The sequence below is a fragment of the Budorcas taxicolor genome, chromosome 8, assembly GCF_023091745.1.
Source record: "Budorcas taxicolor isolate Tak-1 chromosome 8, Takin1.1, whole genome shotgun sequence".
NCBI classification, from domain to species: domain Eukaryota; kingdom Metazoa; phylum Chordata; class Mammalia; order Artiodactyla; family Bovidae; genus Budorcas; species Budorcas taxicolor.
Window position 1 is genome coordinate 81,563,721 of NC_068917.1, and position 23,647 is coordinate 81,587,367.

General features: G+C 35.3%; 1 protein-coding gene across 1 annotated transcript in view; it reads right to left on the bottom strand.

Annotated features, from left to right (window-relative positions):
* Positions 1-23,647, bottom strand: part of AGTPBP1 (ATP/GTP binding carboxypeptidase 1) — a 158,578-nt gene that overhangs the window by 97,976 nt on the left and 36,955 nt on the right. The window contains exons 9-12 of the mRNA XM_052644987.1: positions 21,130-21,338; positions 19,440-19,617; positions 7,249-7,346; positions 1,355-1,471 (exon numbers count right to left, since the gene is read on the bottom strand). Coding sequence (XP_052500947.1) covers positions 1,355-1,471; positions 7,249-7,346; positions 19,440-19,617; positions 21,130-21,338 — 602 coding nt within the window. The remainder of the gene's footprint in view (positions 1-1,354; positions 1,472-7,248; positions 7,347-19,439; positions 19,618-21,129; positions 21,339-23,647) is intronic.

Below are 23,647 nucleotides of genomic sequence, written 5' to 3' on the forward strand. Positions count from 1 at the left end.
TCTACTACTTGCCATCAATTCAATCAGCTTTATCATTTAATAGCTATGCAATCCAGGTTGTATATTATATTCTAGAAAATAAATGAGGATTTGTTGTTGTTCAGTCACCAAGTTGTGTCTGACTCTTTGCGACCCCATAGACTGCAACACATCAGGCTCCCCTGTTCTTCATTATCTCCCAGAGTTCACTCAAACTCATGCCCCTTGAGTTGGTGATGCGATCTAACCATCTCATCCTCTGCAGCCCCCTTCTCCTTTTGCCTTCAATCTTTCCCAGCATCAGGGTCTTTTCCAAAGAGTTGGCTCTTTGCATCAGGTGACCAAAGTACTGGAGCTTCAGCTTCAGCATCAGTTCTTCCTGATGAATATTCAGGGATGATTTCCTTTAGGATTGACTGGTTTGATCTCCTTGCTGTGCAAAGGATTCTCAAGAGTCTTCTCTAGCACCACAGTTCAAAAGCATCAATTCTTTGGTGCTCAGCCTGCTTTATGGTCCAACTCTCTCATCCATGCATGACTACTAGAAAAACCATAGACGGACTTTGGTCAGCAAAGTGATATCTCTGCTTTAATACACTGACTAGGTCTGTCATAGCTTTCCTTCCAAGAAGCAAGCCTCTTCTAATTTGATGGCTGCAGTCACCATCCACAACAATTTTGGAGCCCAAGAAAAAAATCCATCACTGTTTCCACATTTCCCCCTTCTTGCCATGAAGTGATAGGACCAGACGCCATGATCTTCGTTTTTTGAACACTGAGTTTTAAGCCAGTTTTTTCACTCTCATCTTTCACCCGTATCGAGAGGCTCTTTTGTTCCTCTTCACTGTCTGCCATTACAATGGTATCATCTGCATATCTGAGTTTATTGATATTTCTCCTGGCAATGAATTCTTTAAGTTGCTTCATAAGGAGAGTTGACTTCTTGTCAACATTTCAGAAACAACTTCCAGCTGTCCTCATTCCGACATTCCATGATTATATGGTGACTATTAGGAAAAACAATTTAACTAGCACAGACTATATTTTTAATTAAGTATTTTCTTCTCATCAGAAATGCCATTCTAATGCTTTTTCAAAGTTAATAAAAACTATGTCAATTATTTTGATTAAAAGACTGATTAAAAAATTTAAAAGCTAGTCCAAAATTTAAAGACCTAGTTCTCTCATTTTACAGATAGCAGTTTCTCATTTTGCAGCTCAGAATGTTGAAACAATTCTCCAAAGTCACTCAGAAAAGCAATGCTAAGTTCAACTTTTAGAAATGAAATGCAGAAAGAAAAGAGTGATTATGGGTCTAAGAAAAAAGAACTCTTTCTTAAAATGAGTTAAGATTCTGAATTATCTATATTTATACCTGAAAATCATCAACAAGCTCAGGGAAAAGGTGTTCATACATTTTAAGTTCTTCTATTGTTCGTCCTGGTTCTTGCTGGGGTTTTAGTTTGTTAATATCCGTTTCAATATCATCATTCTGAAATAATAAAAGTGGAATGTCATTAATTAAGAAAAGTACATTTCAGACTTAAAGTTTCCAAATTATTAATTACATGCACACGGAGAATAATCACTACAGAAAGGCTGCATAAATTTCATTGTAAACTAAAACTTGCTTATATTTTTTGGTTGTTGTATTATTGTTGTCTTGGTTGTTTTGTTTTCTTTTAATCAAAGATTATTCTAACATAATACAGCATTTAGGCTCCTCAAGATAAAAAAACTAACATCAAGATCAATACAAAAGTATGCTCCCTGCCCCCAATCTCACTAACTGCCATCATTTTGCTTAGATTAAAGGGCAGTACAACTTCAGAAAACTAAACTGAAAAACCTAAGTATATGATGGTAGCAGTGATAATCAAAATAACTCTTATCAAGCAATGAAAATATGTGAGGCAATATGCTAAGGATTTTACCTTATGATCTAATTTAATCTGCGTAAGAATACTGTAAAGTAGTATCATCATCTCCATGTAACTAAAGAAGAGACTGAAGTACAAAGAGATTAAGTGGCTTGCAAACAAGAGCAGAATGTGAAATCAATCAGTGATTTCAGAGAATACACTGTTAGCCAACATAATGCACTGCCTCAAGAGAAAGCAATGGTTATCACACACTCTTATATTCCATGGTCAATAAAGTTCCCTTAGAAAAGATTCAGTATCATCATTCACTCTGTTGTTCAGGGAAAAAAACACTGAGGAGTGAAACAACAGCTGGAAATGATTTCCATGTCTCTTTGGGCAAAAAAATACAGGATAAATGTAAAGAAATATGACTTCATAGGAAAATGTATATTAATTATTGTATCATATACATAAAATAGATAATTTCATATATCCTTAAATTATGCTTTGAAGAACCAAAAATATGTAATTTTCTTGATTAGCATCTATTAAAGTATATAATATTTTCAAAATAATAAAAAACTTTAAAGATATTCCTTTCTCTAAACATACTAGCAGTCCAATATTCAGTATTAATTTATGATAATACAGCTTTACAGCGTGTCCATTTGAAAAAAAATTTTTTTAATTTACCTGTAAAATAGGGCACAGTGAGGAAAGAAAACTACTCTCAGAAGTCAACAGCAAAATATTTGTGTTTTGGTTTGGGGAAAAACATAAATAAACAGCTCCTAACACATTCAGAAAAAATAAACCTCCTACTTCTTAAAATTCTTCTAAAATTATGGAGGGAAAAAAAGAATACATTGAAGTTTATAAACTGATGAGTTCTGACAATCTGAAGACAAATCTTCTAGAACCTCCAAATTTCTACAAATTTTCCAAACTCTGAAAAATCTAGGGCAAAGAGAATGGAATCACTACAGGTTTAACAACTGTGTTCAAGTGTGATTGCAGTCTCTACAACTGACAAACTTTGTGTCTTTGGTTTCCAGTTATCAGCCCTGTAAAGCAGAGGTAATAATGCCATATACCTTACAGGATTTAATGACTACTGTAGGCATACCCGGACACAGGTTCAGTTCCAGACCACCACAATAAAACAAATGTTGCAATAAAGCAAGTTGGGGGAATTTTTGGTTTTCCAATACATATAAAAGTTATGTTCACACTATAATGTGGTCCATTAAGTGTTCAATACGTAATGTCTAAAAAAAACAATTAATACCTTAGTTTAAAAATATTCATTGCTAAATAATTATAATCAAAATCACTGGCCACAGATCACCATAACAAATATTAAAAATGAAAAAGTTTGAAACATTGTAAAACTACAAAAAAATGTGACACAGAGACATTAAGTGAGCAAATGCTGTTGGAAAAATGGCACCAAAGGACTTGTCCCACATAAGATTACCACAAACCTTCTCCAATTCGTTAAGAACACAGTCTCTGCAAAGCACAATAAAGCCAAGTGTAATAAAACAAGGTATGTCTATATATGTGAGGCACATGGACTAGCACAGGGCTATGTGGTCAATAAATTCAATCTACTACTTTTTCTTATTAAATAATTGCTGTGTTAAGGTAAGATGGGGTAAATGTGAGCAATCTCAGATACCCTAGTGAGGAACACTGCCAATAACTCTTTCTTACAGATGTGAATGCCAAAAAAGAAATCTGTGGAAATGTTCTACATTAAAGGAGACTTAAGAAACAAGATAGTTAAATGCAATACCTGATGCTAGATTCTATACTGGAGAGGAAAAAAAATCTTATAAAGGACACAATTAGATCAGCTAAGAAAATGGAATATGGATGGTAAAGATAAAAATGATACTATCACTTTAAATGTATTAAGCTGGTGACTGTATTGGGTTATATAGGAGAGAACAGCCAGTCCCCCATGTCCACATGTTGCCATGCCTCAGATTCAACCAACCATGGCTTGAAAATACTGAAGAAACACAATTCCAAAGAATAAAACATGAATTTGTGGCATGCCAATGGCTGTATATTGTCACCTTGCTTATTTAACTTATATGCAGAGTACATCATGAGAAATGCTGGACTGGAAGAAGCACAAGCTGGAATCAAGATTGCTGGGAGAAATATCAATAACCTCAGATATGCAGATGACACCACCCTTATGGCAGAAAGTGAAGAGGAACTAAAAAGCCTCTTGATGAAATTGAAAGAGGAGGGTGAAAAAGTTGGATTAAAGCTCAACATTGAGAAAACAAAGATTATGGCATCTGGTCCCATCACTTCATGGGAAATAGATGGGGTAACAGTGGAAACAGTGACTGACTTCATTTTTTTTTTTGGCCTCTAAAATCACTGCAGATGGTGACTGCAGTCATGAAATTAAAAGACGCTTACTCCTTGGAAAAAAAGTTATGACCAACCTAGATAGTATATTCAAAAGCAGAGACATTACTTTGCCAACAAAGGTCCGTCTAGTCAAGGCTATGGTTTTTCCAGTGGTCATGTATGGATGCGAGAGCTGGACAATGAAGAAAGATGAGCACTGAAGAATTGATGCTTTTGAACTGTGGTGTTGGAGAAGACTCTTGAGAGTCCCTTGGACTGCAAGGAAATCCAACCAGTCCATTCTAAAGGAGATCAGCCCTGGGTGTTCTTTGGAAGGAATGATGCTAAAGCTGAAATTCCATTACTTTGGCCACCTCATGCAAAGAGTTGACTCATTGGAAAAGACTCTGATGCTGGGAGGGATTGGGGGCAGGAGGAGAAGGGGATGACTGAACTACATAAATAGTTGTAAGTAAAATGTAAATGCTATGTATATAGTTATTCAGTTTAGTTCAGTCACTCAGTCGTGTCTGACTCTTTGCGACCCCATGAATCACAGCATGCCAGGCCTCCCTGTCCATCACCATCTCCCGGAGTTCACTCAGACTCATGTCCATCGAGTCGGTGTTGCCATCCAGCCATCTCATCCTCAGTCGTCCCCTTCTCCTCCTGCCCCCAAACCCTCCCAGCATCAGAGTCTTTTCCAATGAGTCAACTCTTCGCATGAGGTGGCCAAAGTACTGGAGCTTCAGCTTTAGCATCATTCCTTCCAAAGAAATCCCAGGGCTGATCTCCTTCAGAATGGACTGGTTGGATCTCCTTGCAGTCCAAGGGACTCTCAAGAGTCTTCTCCAACACCACAGTTCAAACACATCAATTCTTCGGTGCTCAGCCTTCTTCATAGTCCAACTCTCACATCCCTACATGACCACAGGAAAAACCATAGCCTTGACTAGACGGACCTTAGTCGGCAAAGTAATGTCTCTGCTTTTGAATATGCTACCTAGGTTGGTCATAACTTTTCTTCCAAGGAGTAAGCGTCTTTTAATTTCATGACTGCAATCACCATCTGCAGTGATTTTGGAGCCAAAAAAAATAAAGTCGGACACTGATTTACATATTATTAGGTATTATAGGTAATCTAGAGATGACAAAGTGTATAGGAGGATGTGCATAGGTTACATGCAATTGCTTCGTCACTTTATATAAGGAAATTGAGCATCTGTGAATTTTGGTATCCAAGATGGGTTCAGGGACCAATTCACCCCAGGACACTGAGAGATGACTGTATCACTGTCCTTAGGAAATACACACTAATATATTTAGGGATAAACAACCAGGATTTACAAGGTATGTAACTTATCCTCAAATGATTTAAAAAAAATTTTTAAATATGGATTCATGCATATACACTGACAACCGCCAAACAGAAAAATTAGTATCACTGTTATAAATTCCTATTGAGTTCTACTTCCCTACCAATTTCTATTTTTACATCTGTAGATTACAACATCTGTAGATATTTTTAATAAGGACCCTGAGCCCGAAAGAATAAATTATACTCAAAATACTCTGTTTAATAGACATGGAAACATACATAAAAGAAAGGTTTCCAGCAACATACAAAACTTTAAATTATAAACGTAATGTTGATCTATGAAATTTTACTATCTCTAAATACTCATATCCCAATAAATCCAAACAGTTGATTTTAATATACCTCCTGCTATCTAAGCAACACTTTGTATACAGAATGTAAACTCTCCTGACCTGCCCTAACTCAGATTCTACCAGTTCATTCACTGTATCAAATCCAGAACCACCAACATACAGTTACCCCAGATTTTCTGCCTTGAACACCAGAGCCTGTAGCTTCCCTGGTAGCTCAGACAATAAGAGTGCCTGCACTGCAGGAGAACCAAGTTTGATCCCTGGGTCTGGAAGATCCCCTGGAGAAGGAAATGGCAACCCACTCCAGTATTCTTGCCTGGAAAATCCCACAGATGGAGGAGCCTGGCAGGCTACAGTCCATGGGGTCACAAAGAGTCACTGAGCCACTTCACTTTCTTTCCAGAGCCTGCACTGTTATTCTTCTTTGTAGCTTCTTGATGCCAGGATGCACACCATCATGTTTTCTAAACTGGCTACCTTTACAATTTTGCCAAAGCTTGCCTTGGTTATCACATAAAACTGGTTCTACATCTGCTGTTAAGATAGAAATCTCCTTCCAGTATCTTAGACTCTATCTCCAAAGACAGTCAAATACTCAGTGTAAACCAATTTCAATGTAGCATTTCAAGACAAAAAGGTCCAAGAAGACGACAGTCAAACAAACTCCCTCTGCCCCCAAACGTACTAAAAGCTCAAACAGTTGAAAAATGAAGGAATTAAACAAATGTTTTTCTACAGATACTAAAATGGCCCTCTCTACCACTTAATAAAGCAAAATAAGTTGTGACTCAAACTTAGATTTCCTTAGACTTTAAAATCTAAGTCAGAAAGGTTAGATAAAATCTCTCTGGTCTGAAAAGAGTGAAAATACCTTATTTTAAGGCCCTTTTCAGACAATGTATTTAAAGCAACATTATTTTCCTTTCAATTGCTTAGTGTCCACAGTTATTCATGATAAAAAAAAAGTGGATAAAACAAATTAATCTACTGTTCCCTGATAGCTCAGTTGGGAAAGAATCCACCTGCAATGCAGGAGACCCCGGTTTGATTCCTGGGTCAGGAAGATCTGCTGGAGAAGGGATAGGCTACCCACTCCAGTATTCTTGACCTTCCTTTGTGACTCAGCTGGTAAAGAATCCGCCTGCAATGCAGGAGACCTGGGTTCGATCCCTGGGTTGGGAAATCCCCTGGAGAAGGGAAAGGCTACCCACTCCAGTATTCTGGCCCAGAGAATTTAGGCAAAGAGTCAGACATGACTGAATGACTTTCACTTTCAATAGCTATATATATCTACCCAATCTTTTTTCTACAATTGTGTACACATTCATAAAATTGATTGAAAACAGAAACTTATACCAACCTTAAAATTTTGATCTAGGTCATCTTCATTTTCAGTTTCATTTTCAGCGTCTAAATCAATATCATCGTTGTCATCACTTTCATCTACTACGTCATCCACTGTGATACAAAATGTGCTATAAGTAGGTCAGAGGTAAGCATTCTATAACATGCACATCCAAAAGTAGAATGTTATATATATATATATATATATATATATATATAGCACCAGTATCTCAATTACTAAAGGAAAAGGAAATTACATTTTCTTATTAAAAAATGTCTCTAATGTTGTCCAGGTGTTGAAAAACCTATGAGATGAAGTGAAAATACTTCAAAATTTGGAAAAGCACTCTAAAAATGTATGGGCTTTTTTACTAATGTTGGCAAGTTCTAAAAAATTAATGTCTTATATTGCAACAGCCTGAATAAAACATCTTGTTTCCTATTTATGACACATTTCAATAACTACTTTTATCCACTTACAGTTCACTTCCCATTTATTTCCCTCAATGACTGCCATGTACCAGGCACTGTGTTGTGTGCTGGGAATTTTTTAAAAGATGTGTAAATGCGGTTTCTGCCCTCAGGGCGCTTATGAAGTTAAATAGAGAAAGACTAAAAATAATTATAATATAAAAGATATATGCTAATGAAGGCATAAACTTAAAAATGCAAGGGAAAACAGGGATGGGAAATAAATACAAACTGCTTAGGACCAAGATTATTAGTAATCACTTCACAAAATAAGTAGTAAGCAGTATCATAGAGGAAAATATAGCAACTTTCTGGGTGAACTTAAGAGTGTGTGAGTGTGGCTTTTAAGAAGAAGAAATGATAACCCGAAAATAATTTTAATGATATCTTTGGAAAATAATAAGTTAATCATGACTTAACTTGTATGCTTGAGAAAGTATTAGGAAAAGCAAAGAAGAATGAGAAAGGGAAGGGTATGAGAGGCCAAGTAGTTTAGATTTTCACCCAATGGAAGACAAGTACTAGGCATGTTTAAAAGGAGAGTGGTTTAAGACTTTTGAAAAGATTACTCTGACAGGCATGAGAAACAGAACACATATGTGGAAGGGGACCAATGAACAGAGGAAAAGACGATAACTACCTGGACCAATACAGTAGTAATGAGGATGAAAAACGAACATACATTAGAGAAAGCCCGGGAAACAGAATGCAAAAATCCATGAGGGCATGGATGTGGGGAACACAAGGAAAGACACGTAGGGGAGAACTCTGAGAGGACTCATGTAAGCAATGAGTGCACTGGGACAAAGTAGAGAATATTTTTAAAGAGTATGTTCTCACACTTTGCTTTTATTTTTTATTCTATTGAGGAATAACTGACAAATGTAACTGTATATTAAAAGCGCAAGATGTGATGATATATGCTAAATCATGGTAAAATGACTGTCAGGATGAAGATAATACCTCCATCATTTCACATGGCTAACACTGTTAATACTTTGTATCTGTGTGTACATATGGTGAGAATGCTTAAGACGTACTCTCAGAAACTTTCAAATGCACAATGCCATATTAGCTAGAATGGTAAAGACTAGAGATCTCTTCAAGAAAATTAGATACCAAGGGAACACTTCATGCAAAGATAGGCTCGATAAAGGACAGAAATGGTATGAACCTAACAGAAGCAGAAGATATTAAGAAGAGGTGGCAAGAACACACAGAAGAACTATACAAAAAAGATCTTCATGACCCAGGTAATCACGATGGTGTGATCACTCACCAAGAGCCAGACATCCTGGAATGTGAAGTCAAGTGGGCCTTAGGAAGCATCACAATGAACAAAGCTAGTGGAGGTGATGGAATTCCAGTTGAGTTATTTCAAACCCAAAAAGATGATGCTTTAAAAGTGCTGCACTCAACATGCCAGTAAATTTGGAAAACTCAGCAGTGGCCATAGGACTGGAAAAGGTCAGTTTTCGTTCCAATCCCAAACAAAGGCAATGCCAAAGAATGCTCAAACTACCACACAACTGTACTCATCTCACACACTAGTAAAGTAATGCTCAAAATTCTCCAAGCCAGGCTTCAGCAATATGTGAACCGTGAACTTCCTGATGTTCAAGCTGGTTTTAGAAAAGGCAGAGGAACCAGAGACCAAATTACCAACAATCCATTGGCTCATCAAAAAAGCAAGAGAGTTCCAGGAAAACATCTATTTCTGTTTTATTGACTATACCAAAGCCTTTGACTGTGTGGATCACAAGAAACTGTGGAAAATTCTTCAAGAGATGGGAATACCAGACCACCTGACCTGCCTCCTGAGAAACCTATATGCAGGTCAGGAAGCAACAGTTAGAACTGGACATGAAACAACAGACTGGTTCCAAATCGGGAAAGAAGTACGTTAAGGCTGTATATTTGTCACCTTGCTTATTTAACCTATATGCAGAGTACATCATGAGAAACGCTGGGCTGGAAGAAGCACAAGCTGGAATCAAGATTGCTGGGAGAAATATCAGTAACCTCAGATATGCAGATGACACCACCCTTATGGCAGAAAGTGAAGAAGAACGAAAGAGCCTCTTGATGAAAGTGAAAGAGGAGAGTTAAAAAGTTGGGTTAAAGCTCAACATTCAGAAAACGAAGATCATGGCATCTGGTCCCATCACTTCATTGCAAACAGATGGGGAAAAAGTGGAAACAGTGACAGACTTTTATTTTGGGGGGCTCCAAAATTACTGCAGATGGTGATTGCAGCCATGAAATTAAAAGACGCTTACTCCTTGGAAGGAAAGTTATGACCAACCTAGATAGCATATTGAAAAGCAGAGACATTACTTTGTCAACAAAGGTCCATCTAGTCAAGGCTATGGTTTTTCCAGTAGTCACATACAGATGTGAGAGATGGACTGTGAAGAAAGCTGAGCACCGAAGAATTGATGCTTTTGAATTGTGGTGTTGGAGAAGACTCTGGACAGTCCCTTGGACTGCAAGGAGATCCAACAAGACCATCCTAAAAGAGATCAGTCCTGAGTGTTCATTGGAAGGACTGATGTTGAAGCTGAAACTCCAATACTTTGGCCATCTCATGCGAAGAGTTGACTCACTGGAAAAGACTCTGATGCTGGGAAAGATTGAAGGCAGGAGGAGAAGGAGATGACAGAGGATAAGATGGTTGGATGGCATCACCAACTCAATGGAGATGAGTTTGAGTAAACTCTGGGGGTTGATGATGGAAAGGGAAGCCTGGCCGGCTGCAGTCCATGGCATCGCAAAGAGTCGGACACAACTGAGTGACTGAACTGAACTGAATTGAACCATGCTATATGTTAGATCCTCAGAACTTAATCTTCTCAAAACTAAAAATGTACGCCCTGGGATCTTATCACCCATTTACCATTCTCACAGCCCCTAGAATCCAACATTCTATTCTGTTTCTTTGAAACTGTGTTTTTTTTGTTGTTTCAATTCAAAGATTCCACATATAAGTGATACCATACAGTATCTGACTTTCTCTGTCTTGCAAATTTCACTTAGCATAAATGCCCTCCAGATTCATCCATGCTGTCACAAATGATATCTGTTTTTCTTATTGGCTGAATCATCTATACAAATCACTTTTCCTTTATCCATTCATCCATGGAAAGACATTAAGGTTATTTACAAATGTTGACTAGTGTAAATAATGCTGAAATTAACATGAGTATGCTGATATCTTTTTAAGATAATATATCATGTTACATTCCTACCAACAGAGTGTAAGGGTTCTGTTTTCTCCAAATCCTTGCTATTTGCTATCTCTTGTCTCTTTGACAATAGCCATTCTAAGAGGTGTGAGGGGATTTCTCTTCAAGGTTTTGGTTTGCGCTTCCCTGATGATTACTGATACACAGCACCTTTTCATTATCTTCTGGCCATTGGTACATCGTTCTTTGGGGAAAATGTCTATTCAAGTTTTTTGCCCATTTTTAATTGCACTATCTCCCTTTGTACTATTCAGCTATATGAGTTCTGTGTATTTTTTATATTAATCTTTCATCAGATATATAGTTTCTAAATATCTTCTCCTATTCTGTAGGTTGCCTTTTCAATAAATTCTCCTTTGCTGTGCAGAATCTTTTTAGTTTGATACAGTCCCACTTGTTTATTTTAGCTTTTGTTGCCTACGCTTTTGTTATCTTATCCAAGAAATCACTGCTAAGACCAACTACGTCAAGGATCTTTTCCCCTAAGTTTTCTTCTAGGAGTTTTATAGTTTCGGGTCTTGTATGTACAGTTTATCCATTTCGAGTCAATTTTTGGGACTGGTGTAAAGCAGGGGTCCAGCTTCATTCTTTTGCATGTGGATACCTAGTTTTCCCAGCATCATTCATTAAAGAGACTGTCCTTTCCCCACTCTGTGTTGCTGGCACCCTCATCAACACTTAGCTGACCACATTATGCTTGGGCCTATGACTAGGCTCTCTATTCTGTTCCAGCTCTTATGCCTGCTTTACTTGAGTACTGTACTGTTTTGATTACCATAGCTTACAATCAATCCTAAAAAAAATCAACCCTGAATATTCACTGGAAGGACCGATGCTGAAGCTGAAGCTTCAGTTGGACACGACTGAGCGACTGAACAACAAAGCTCATAATAGCTTGAAATCAGGAAGTGTGACGCCCCCAACTTTGCCCTTCTTTCTCAAGATTGCTTTGGCTATTTGGGTCTTTTATGGTTTCATACAAATTTTAGAATAGTATTTATATTTCTGTGAAAAATGCCACTGAAATTTTGATAGGGATTATATTGATTATGAAGATAACGTTGGTCAGCATGAACATTTTTATATTAATTCTTCCAATTCAAGAACACAGGATATCTTTCAATTTGTGTGTGTGTCTACTTCAATGACTTTCAACAACATTTTATTAATCTGCACACAAGTCTTCAATTCCTTGGTAAAGCTTATTTTTACGTGGTTTACTGTCTTGATGCTACTGTAAATGGGGTTGCTTTCTTAATTTCTCTTTCAGATAGTTCATTATTAGTGCCTGGGACTACAACGATGATTTGTAATTGATTTTGTATCGTATACCTTTACTGAATTCATCTATTATTTCTAACAATTTTTTGGTAGAGATGTTACAGTTTTCTACATATAAGATCACGTCACTGCAAACAGAGATGATTTCATTTCTTCCTTTCTGAATTAAATGTCTTTTCTTTCTTTTTTCCTAACCTAATGGCTATAGCTGAATATCTGGTACTTTGCTAAATAAAATGGTCAGAGTGGGCATTCAGCTTTTGTTATTTTCCTGAAGTCTTTATATCTCTTTCATTTCTGAAGGAAATTTAACGGGTGAAGTATTTTTTATTGACAGTTATTTTCTTCAAGCAATTTGAATATATCATCCTACTCTCTCCTGGCACGCAAAGCTTCTGCTTGAAAAATTTGCTAATAGGCTTACCAGGATTACCTTATAGCTAGGTACCTTATTACCTGGTGGTGCTAGCAGTAAAGAATCCACCTGCCAGTGCAGGAGACATAAGAGTGGGTTCAAGACCTATGCCAGAAAGACCCTGTGGAGGAGGGCACAGCAACTTACTCTAGTATTCTTGCCTGGAAAATCCCTTAATGAAGCCTGGAAGCCTACGGGCCATGTCACAAAGAGTCTAAAGCAACTTGGCACACATGTACCTTGTTACCTAGAAGGTATCTCTAATTTTTTCTCTAACTGCTTTGAAAATCCTCCCTCTGTCTTCAGTCTTTAAGAACTTGATGAAAATGTCTTGGTGAAGATCTCTTAGGGGTGAATCTATTTGGGAATGTTTGAGCTTATGCACCTAGATAGCCATACCTTCACCAGATTTGGTTAAGTTTGCAGCTATTATTTTTTAGAGTAAGTTTTCTCTCCCTTTCTCTCTCTTCTTCTTCTTCTCCCATTATGTAGATGTTGTTTCATTTAATGGTGTTCCATTATTCACACAGGCCTTCTTCACTCTTTTTCTTTCTAATGTCCTTTTTCTCCTTTGCCTGTATAATATCCTAGATTTGTCTACAAGTTCACAGATTCTTTCCTCGGCTTGACTAAGCCTGATACTGAAGTTCTCTACTGCATTATTCAGTGTATTCTTCAGGTCCAGAATTTGTTTTGTTCTTTTTATGATTTCTTTCTCTTCACTGAAATTCTCATTTTGTTCACGTATACTTTTCCTAAGTTCACTGAACTGTTTATCTGTCTTCTCTTGAATTATCTGAGCTTCCTTAATCATTTTGAATTCTTTTTCAGATAACTCCCAGATCTCCATTTCTTTAAGTTCAGTTACTGATGGTGCTAGTGGTAAAGAAGTCACCTGCCAATGTAAGAGATGCACAGTGGTAAGGCTCACTGGGGTTCTTCTGCTCTCCATGGGAAAAACTCTACTGAGAACCTTCCTGATGCCAAACTGCCCTGGACTGGGAGAGAAGTGATAGAGATAAAATGCTCCCTGTACTTTTCTGTGTGGCCATTCTTGGGTTTTGAGCTCTACAGTGTTTCTGATGCTTGTTCATTCAAATCCAGAGCTACCTGTGACATATTTTCATCACATTTTCATTTGCTATTTATTGTTTTTGCTGTATTTGCATGGAAGATGAGCACTGGAACCTTTTACCCCTCTATCTTGCTGATGTAACCTTCTTTAGACTCTTTTTTACTTCTATTTCCAATGTGACTTATTACAGTGAAGATTATAAACTCCTTTCCACTCTTCAAGTATCTGTTTTCTCTTTCAATTCAGTATCTGAACCTCTGAGTTTTAGCTAGAGATTATAGGTTCCAGCCCCCTTCACAGTAGTTACAGTCATATGATTAAGTTTTGGCCAACAGTATGTGAGGCAAAGTTGTCAATACAAACTCCAGGTCATATTCTTTAAAAAGGAAACTGCCCTCCATTTTCTTTCATTGCCATTTTCCACGTGCACATAAGGAAAACACCGTAAGAGATGAAGAAAACAGAATCCTTTTCCTTTGATGACATGGTGGATAGATACCTACTGTCCAGGATCACCTGACCTGCCCATCTTCTGAATGGATATGTGAGAGGACAAAAAAATCTATTTCATGGCAATATAGCAAATGGGCTCTGGAGACAGAATACATAATTAAAATCCTTGAACAAGTTACATAAGTTATTTTTGTCTAAGACTAACACTTTCACTATCCTCATCTATAAAATGGAGATACCCATGCATAGTGTTGTTGGGAGAGTTAAAGGAGTTAATACATGTAATGTGCCAGGTGAAGAGTACATGCTATAAAAATGTCTGTTATTACTACTGTTGCTCAAGTGACAAGGGTACTATATACTGGGTCACTGTGTAATGGCAGTTCAGTCTATCCCAACTAATACAGTTACCAAATTGCTCTAAATTCTTTTGGAAATAAGACTGAAAAAAGTAACTATTTATATTGCATATAGTAACTGGGTCTATTTATGTCAATGTATTAACAGCAGTTAGTCCTAGATAAACAGAGGAAACGACATTTGGAAAAAGAATTGTTAAGAAAAAAGAAGGAACTGAATTCAGAAGAGGCTACTGCAAACAAGAAAGACAACTCCTTGGATAGGAAGAAAGAAAAATGCAGTTCAGCATCAGAGAGAAAATATGTTTTTAATTTTTAATCAAACCTGTCAAATATCTTCCTTTATAGGTATTTTCCTTTGGTTTCATACTCCAGATGGGAAATGCCATATAGCTTAGAGTATCTAAGACCTTCCTTTCTATTCCAATGATCTATTTTTATACCATCAGCACTAAAAATCAATTATTACATCAATAACAATCTCACAACTAAAAGCAGGGAATATAAGTCATCCTTGTTAATTTTCAAAACGTTCTCGGCTCATTTATAGTAAAGACAAAGATACAGGGGGAAAAATACTAAAATGGCTATCAACAGGAAACCAGTTAGATAAATTATACAATATCTGTATAATATAATAATTAAAAGGTATGAGTCAGCACTTTCCATAAGGTTTTGAAATGTATATTCCAATAGGATTTATTTTGTTGGTCCTATTGCTCTTAAAAATGTGATCTTTCCCTTTGTGTTTTCTAATGGTTATAGTGTGCGTGTGTATATCAAATTCATACACAAATAAACATACACATGCACCCAAAGGAAAGCTAGTGAATTTTATTTATGCACTTATCTTGTAAATAGTACTTCACTGAACTTTTATTTGGTCTAAGATACATTTTATAATTGATTTGCTTCGATCTTCTACATAAACAGCAAAATCCTCCACAGACACTGACATAACTTTATCGCACTCTCTTAATGATTAGTATCTTTCCTTTCCCTGTCTTACTGATCTCGGTAGAGCTTTCAAAACAATGTTAACTAATAATGGTTGAGAGAGGCTTCCTCTAGCACTTCCTAACTATTTGTGATGTTGGTTACTGATCTGAGTTAGATAATACTCAGCCAGCTTGGAAAATACTCCTTGATTCATTAAGAAATTTAATGTGGAACTAATAATAATTTTTATCAACCCCTTTCATGGCATTTATTAAGATAATCACTGTTTTTCTTTCTTTGATATATTGATAAATTTTCATTTAAGTCTTAATATTACAATAAACATTTTCTAAAATAATCCTTACATTGTCAAAGTGTCTTATATCTGAAAATGCTGCTCAATTTGCTAATATTTTCGATTTTTATATTTATCTTCATTAGTGACAATGATCTATAAATTGTTTCAGGTTTTGATTTCAGCATCATACTAGTTTCTAAACTTCTCTTTATTTCCCATGCTCTGGAAAATCAAGTATAGGAAAATTTCTTGAAGGTTGAGAAAAATAACCTACTGTATGACATCTTCACTGAAGACAACTTGACTGCATACTCAATTGCAGGTTTTCTACTACATAAGTCAATTTTGAGTGAAAGTCGTTCAGTCGTGTCCAACTCTTTGCAACCCCATGGACTACACAGTCAGTGGAATTCTCCAGGCCAGAATACTGGAGTAGGTAGCCTTTCCCTTCTCCAGGAGATCTTCCCGACCCAGGAATCAAACCGGGGTCTCCTGCATTGCAGGCAGATTCTTTACCAACTGAGCCATCAGAGAAGCCCAAGTCAATTTTAGTTATTTATATTTCCATAAAATATTGTCCATTTCAAATATATTTTCAAATGTATTAACAAGAGGTATCTTTAGCATCCACTTAGATTGACTGGCTCTCTTCTATATAACTTACCAAGAACTTAAGGCATATTAAAATCACTCACTAATGTTGTGTTTCTATCAATTTATCCTTATTATTTAAATAATTATAGCTTTATCTATCTTTGTTTTAGTATTTGGCACATGTTATTATCTACTTGCATAAAATCGTCTTTGCTATCTTGTTTTAAACATTTTGTTCTGTATGTATATATTGTAGGGTAGTAATGTCTTCCTCACCTGTTTTGAGCTGGGAATAATAGATATACAGTCGCCAATCTGTTTAAGAGTTCACTCTTACTATTTCAAGAGTTTCCAGGATCTATCGGCTACTTAGATTTTGTTTTTAACCCAATCGGAGAGTCTCTTTTTTTACTGGGAGTATTTTATTCATTTAGATATATTATTACTGAAACTGATTTGCTTGTTCTTGCTTTGCATTCAGCAGGATTTTGTACGTCTTTGAAGTTTTCCTGCTTGTCTATAGCAGTACTTCAAGAATTTTTTCCAAGAAAAACATACACATAACTTTATATAGAATTTCAAAGGGTTCTTAGTCTCTCAACTAAGAACTTAGTCCAGAACTGGACTTAGTCTAGAGACTAAGAACCATGGATTCCTATGGTTCAGTAGATCCTAGTCTATAGATCTCTGTTCTAGATGTTACTTTTACATTTTAAAACACATGTTTGGGCCACTATTTCTATAATTACTATTTTATAAATATAGCAATATTATAATATTGATAAATATATGAATATAAATTATTAAAAGACCCAATTTGTGACAGCTGTATATTATCTTTCATCAAAAATTAGTTGATATATTTCAAAATAACAGTAGAACAACTATTTAGTATTATAAAATTTAACAATTTGTAATGTTAAATACAATTACTCTACTACCATGTCTTCTGCACGCCTGATTTCTTAATTCATCACTAGCCTGGCTGGAGTAATATTTCATGTAATTACTTCAGGAAGGGGACCTGGGCAATATGCTTCTGTATCCTTGAAAGGGGACCTGGGCAATATGCTTCTGTACTCTTGCCTATCTAAGAATATTTCACCTTTACATATGAGTGGCAACTAACAGGGTTCAGAAATCTTGAGTAAGAACTCTTTTCCTTCAAATCTCCAAGGAGGCTGCTTCACTATCTTTTGACATTAAATGTTCAAGAGAATAAGTCTTATGGCCAGTTCAATTCATTCACTAACAAATGTTAAATTCACGTTCATTATGTCTCATGCAATCTAATGGATGCTGAAGATAAAATGAAGGAAAAAACAACAGTTTTATCTTCATGGAATTTACAGTCTAACTGAGGAAGATAAAAAATAATGAAAACTGATAAATATAATGAAGTCTGATATGTGAGAAAGTGATGAAGAGGAGAAAAATTGTGTTTTCCATATGTCTATGCAAGTGTCATTAGAACCCTTCTCTCACATCTTCTTCCTGAAGCCTTGTTAGTTGATATAAGTAATCATCTCTAGTTCAGTCTGACATCAATCCAAAGACATCAGTCTGACCCTCAATCCAAAGCCAGAGAAACTGCATTTCATAGAAGGGTGAATTAGAGCTGACACTCTTCTTTAATCTATTCTTTTCTCCACCACATTTGTTGCACATCCTATGTTTATTCCATGAGAATGCTCCTTTTATCTAGTTTTCAGATTCAGTACAGTTTTTGTCCCTCTATTTATTAAGTCTGTTGGTAATTTTAAATGGAATAAGAATGGAATGGAATTAGATCACTACTTTCACTTAGCTATCTTTAATCAAGTCCCAGACTTAGTCTTAGACTTATACTTTTTAAAGAAAGTTTGTAAATAATCCATTTTGATATTCTGTGTAGACTATTTTAATAACTACTTTAGAAATGAAATCATAAGACTATACTCTGTGATATATCAATGATAAAAAAAACTAATTAAATTTACTTAAAAACTCTCTTAAATCACTTACTTCTAAGAATTGCTCTTAATTATAAATAAAAGATTTTTTTAAGTGATCAACTAATGAGGAAATACTTTAGAAATCTTAATAGCCTAGATTACTTTCTCTTTTTAATTTGCTAGCTCTTATCAAAAAAATTCTGTTTTTTTGCCCTCACATTAAGATGTGTAAACTCTTACTTCCTTTGCTATGCACACAGTATTGTACCAAAATGGCAAAGATTCAATTTACAATAATTTGTATTTTCTATCAGGTAAAGAAAGCTGAGCGCAGAAGCATTGATGCTTTTGAACTGTGGTGTTGGAGCAGATTCTTGGGAGTCCTATGGACTGCCAGGAGGTCCAACCAGTCCATCCTAAAGGAAATCAGTCCTGGGTATTCATTGGAAGGACTGATGTTGAAGCTGAAACTCCAATATTTTGGCCACCTGATGTGAAGAGCTGACTCATTTGAAAAGACACTGATGTTGGGAAAGATTGAAGGCAGGAGGAGAAAGGGTGACAGAGGATGAGATGGTTAGATGGCATCACCAACTCAATGGACATGAGTTTGGGTAAACTCCAGGAGTTGGTGATGGACAGGGAGGCCTGGCGTGCTGTGGTTCATGGGGTCGCAAAGAGTCTGATACGACTGAGCAACTGAACTGAACTGAACTGAAGTAATGGTGCAAGTTTTATTGAACATAAACTGTAACTTGTTTAGTGACTAGGCATTTTAACTTTTAAAAATGAAGTTCATTAAAAAGCTACAAATGTAAGCTCAAATATAATTACCTAAACATTTATAAGAATGTTTATACATTCTTATATTTTGAAAATTTATGTAAGCTATCAAATACTGTTTCTACGTGGTGCTGAGTTTTTCACAATTCACATTTACGCATATGTAGCATATCCCACATTCCTCACACTCAACCTTAATTTCTTATATTTGAAGAAATATTTATTAACTAAAAAGTAATCTGAAAGCATATCATGTTCATTAAAGCCTTCTTTTGCTAGGGAGATGAACAAAAGCAAAAATAGATAAACTCACACAATTCCAACAACCACTGGAAGCCAGCAAGAAGCATGTGGTCCTACCTTCAGGAGGTAAACTGTAGAGCTGGGCCACAGGTCCAGTCACAGGAATAACAGGTAACTGGAAATGGAAAGAACTTTTAATCGTTGGGAGTGGCAGGCGATTTTTAGGAAAGCATTTCCTCATTATCAGACTGGAGGTGTTGACAAGAGGATCAAGGGTCCTTACTGCCAAACATTCCTGTTTTATAAGAAAAGAAAAGAAAAAAAAAAGGTAATGTGCCTTTGGTGAATAAGTGAAACAATTTTATATTACTTCAGAAAATAATGTGTTAATAATTTTCAAAAGGCACATATCACAAAACCAAATATTTTTAACATAATTATAAAGTAGCTTTGAATAATCTGAAATATCTCTTTATAAGAACCTCATATGGCAAATTTGGCAGCAATTTTCCTCACACATCCTAACTTAGCAGAAATCAGTACCATGTTTGGTTCCAGAACTCACCAAAGCACTAATACCTATGAGTGACTTAGGGAGCATTTTAGCAAGCCTAGGGCATAAAATAAAAATTTAATGGAAAAGATAAAAAGAAGAAAAATTCATAAAGAAAGATATAAGAAATAAAAAGGAATGTGCATTTAGCTGAGCCTTTCTCAGAATTCTATCAGTTATCATGCAATAGCATCTCTAATAAATTAGCTGTTTGACTTAGAAAAGAATAGCCTGAATATCACAATTTTAAGTTTTAAGAATTTAATTTACTATCCTGGTAGCTAATCTTAAGAAGGGCTCTTTAATAGGACATTTGAAACTATTTCATTTAACACTGTTATTGACAATTGACACTTAGATGGCTTTAAATGGCACTTTGATAACCTGTGCAATTTTCAACAGAAATCTTCACATCTGACCTGTCAAAACAGCTGAAAAACTAAGACTTAGAAACGTGAAGTGGCATAAACCGATCACCCAATCTCTCCCCATATACTGTCTATTTTAGGAATAGTAAAAATAAGTGCATATGATTGATCTACAATAGAAAAAGCTGAGTTAACATAAAATGTGTATTCACATATCTTAACTACTCCCACAAAAAGATTAGTTGTCATGTGTAAGACCAAGAGGGCACAATCGAGATGTTGGCTGGAATTTTCAAGGAGACAGATTTCATTCTAATAACTAGAGTCTTGTAAAAACAAAAGGGTTGCTTTACAACATCCCCACTCCCCATCATCAAGAGCCTTCTACAGATGCTAGAATACTATTGAGAAGGTTTATGCGTATGATGGCTGGCAGAACCAGAATCCCTAACTCCAAGTTTCACTTTTGTACCTTCATCATTTAAAAATATTCTCTCCAGAAAAAAGACACAGAGAACACTCACAAATAACATACCTCCCTTATCAGTCATAAAGGATTAATGAATATTTATGAAAGGAACATACAAAACTGAGTATAGATAACAGGAAACCTTAGAAAACATAGCTATATGGAATCCATTCCTGCCCAGGGCAGAAATTTATACATGTTCCTTCTACCTATGGGGGGAAAAAAATCTCATCTTGCAGAGATATACACTAAGTACTTTCTCGAACTTAGTCTAAGGTCACACGTGAGAAATGATTGTGCCTTTTGGTTTTCAAATTTTTTAAATATATTTATCATATTGTACTTTTAGAAATAGTAAGTTTTCTTAAGAATCAAATCCTATCATTAATAATAACAGGAAAAAAATTAAAAACTTACTTGTGAAGTGTTATAAAGAATTTTCATCCCATTGGCATCAATAAATGCTTTTCTTCCCAACTTGATGTTCGTAACACTTTTTAAACTCTGTAAAATTCCTTTTCGAATGAGCATGTTTCTATGCCGATTATCATGGCGGTGCCAATCTACATAAATTGTTAAAAGGACTTGGACATATCCTCTGTCTACAGCTCTCCTGGCATTAGTTTCTTTAACAAAAAAAATTGAAAAAGAATATTTTTAAAATAATAAGAGACACTGGTAAAGTCAAATTGAAAACATAACCATAATATTGTAATGAATTCTTATAATTCCTTTTTTGCAAGAAAAACTATGGCAACCACATATTTAAATATTTTTTAGGTAACAAAATAAATACGATAAGTTCCAGATAACTAAGTATAATTTTCCAGAAATCTGCCTAGCTATTGTTTTGAGGTAAATAAATAACAAAATATCTTTAACACAATTAAGGTTGTATCTTTCCAAATGTTAATACTAATGAAACTTTCATAATTTTAAAACCTATTAATATATTAACTTTGATTACACCAAAAGGAATATATAAGCCTTTAACTTACTAGTTATGACTATGATTTTCTTAAAAGCCACTATCATTATTGCAACTTCCATTAAAACCTTTGTGTGAAATTAACTTTGTATGTAAGCACACTCTATTTATTTTGTGTCTAGAAGAGTTAGTTTACTAAGGCGTGGCTATCAGGCAAAGCAAACTAGCTCTTCCAAACATACAATAGAGGTATTAAAGACTTTTCACATAAGAAAGCACCCCTCCTACCCTGTGAGTTTCTCCCAGCTCTCTAATATCAGAACATAATGTCTAAGAGGGCATTAAGAAGTTTGTTGATCTCAGTGCCTTTACCTATGTTTTAGGTGTGTATTAGCACATTTAAAACTAGTATTGCAGGCAACTAAAAGCAGCACAGCCTTACTGCTGCATTATTTTAATGTTCATGCCATGAGCCTGGCATTTTATAGATAAACATAGATGAGGAAGAGACTGGTATTTCTAACTAAACAACCTCAGGTGAGTTGGTATTGCACATTCTCTTGCACTCTTATCATTGGCGCACCCATGTGGTGGTGGGTGGCGATCTATAAAAAGTTCAAATAGTTCTCACTAGTAATAGTTTCATGTCTTTTAAACAAATATAGATATTTTTGTTTGTTTGTTTGTTTACTCTAGTTGGAATATATAAGCCTTTAGCTTAACAATACTTAAAAGATATTACTATCATAATGTCTTAAAAGACATTACAATTACTGAAACTCCTATCACAAACTGTGTTTCCAGTGGAATTCCCAAAAGCCTAAACGGTATTTATGAGAAATATTTAAATTCTTCATTGAAGATCAAATAAGATCCATAACACAAACACAGAGAGTGACCCTTAGTACAAAGCTATCTGCAATCCAGAGTCATTCTACTTGTCAGTTACTTTTTTACCACTGTGCTTGCCTACCATCCTCCTCTGAAGGAGAAGAAGGGAGGGAGTAAAAGAAAGATTATTATTTAAAACTGAAGATACCAGCATTTCAATCATTTTAGGTTACTGATTTCTATAAACCCTTGAAACTTATGTTTTAGTTTTTCCTGACTTAGAATTAGTAACTTTGTCATTAGTGATTCTGCAAATTAGTAATAAGCTTTAATAAATATTTAGCTTAATGGGTATTTTAATCTACTCTAAATAAAAAATATAGACCTATATTAATTTAAAAATTAATGTTTAAATGCCTTGAACAACAAAGGAAGGGTGGACACATCAAAGTAAGGCTACAGATATCTCTGAAATTAATCCAAGTATTCTAATCTTGGTCTACAGTTTATGACATCAAATATGAAAACAAAGCTATACAGCTAATCTACATGAAAACAAAGCTATACAGCTAATCTAATTGAATACTATGCATTTAAAGGACAAAACTGTCAACTGAACATAGCAGCTATAACATTAAAACCTAAGGCTATTTTTTAATTTAATAAATCATTATCAAATATCAGATTTTCAATCAATTAATCATTTGTTACTATTCTTCTCATAAGGGCAAGTTGGTCTCACCCTTGATAGACAGTTTTGGGGAAAAATAACATCAAAAGCCATCAACATAGATCTTTAGGACTGAATGTTATCATGGTTAAATACAATGTTAATTTAATCAACCAGTGAGAATGGGAGTGCTAAGAAAATTAATATTTAAAATATAGATACTGAGTATCATGGAGAGACAGATCCACATAATGTAGATGGTTACTCTCCAAAAGCAATGTATGACACATTTCCTCCAACACTTCAACGTCAAAAATTAAAAATCAATGCTTTAGTTTCTAAATGCATTCAATAAACTCTAAATTTACATTAAGCCACTTTAATGTTACAAATCTGAATTTATGGTAGTAATAAAATTTCTAATAAGGAGGTTCTAATTAAAAATTATACATTTTATAGAGACAGTAGTTGTCAAAGATACTCTTCATAGTAAATGTTCTCAAGGC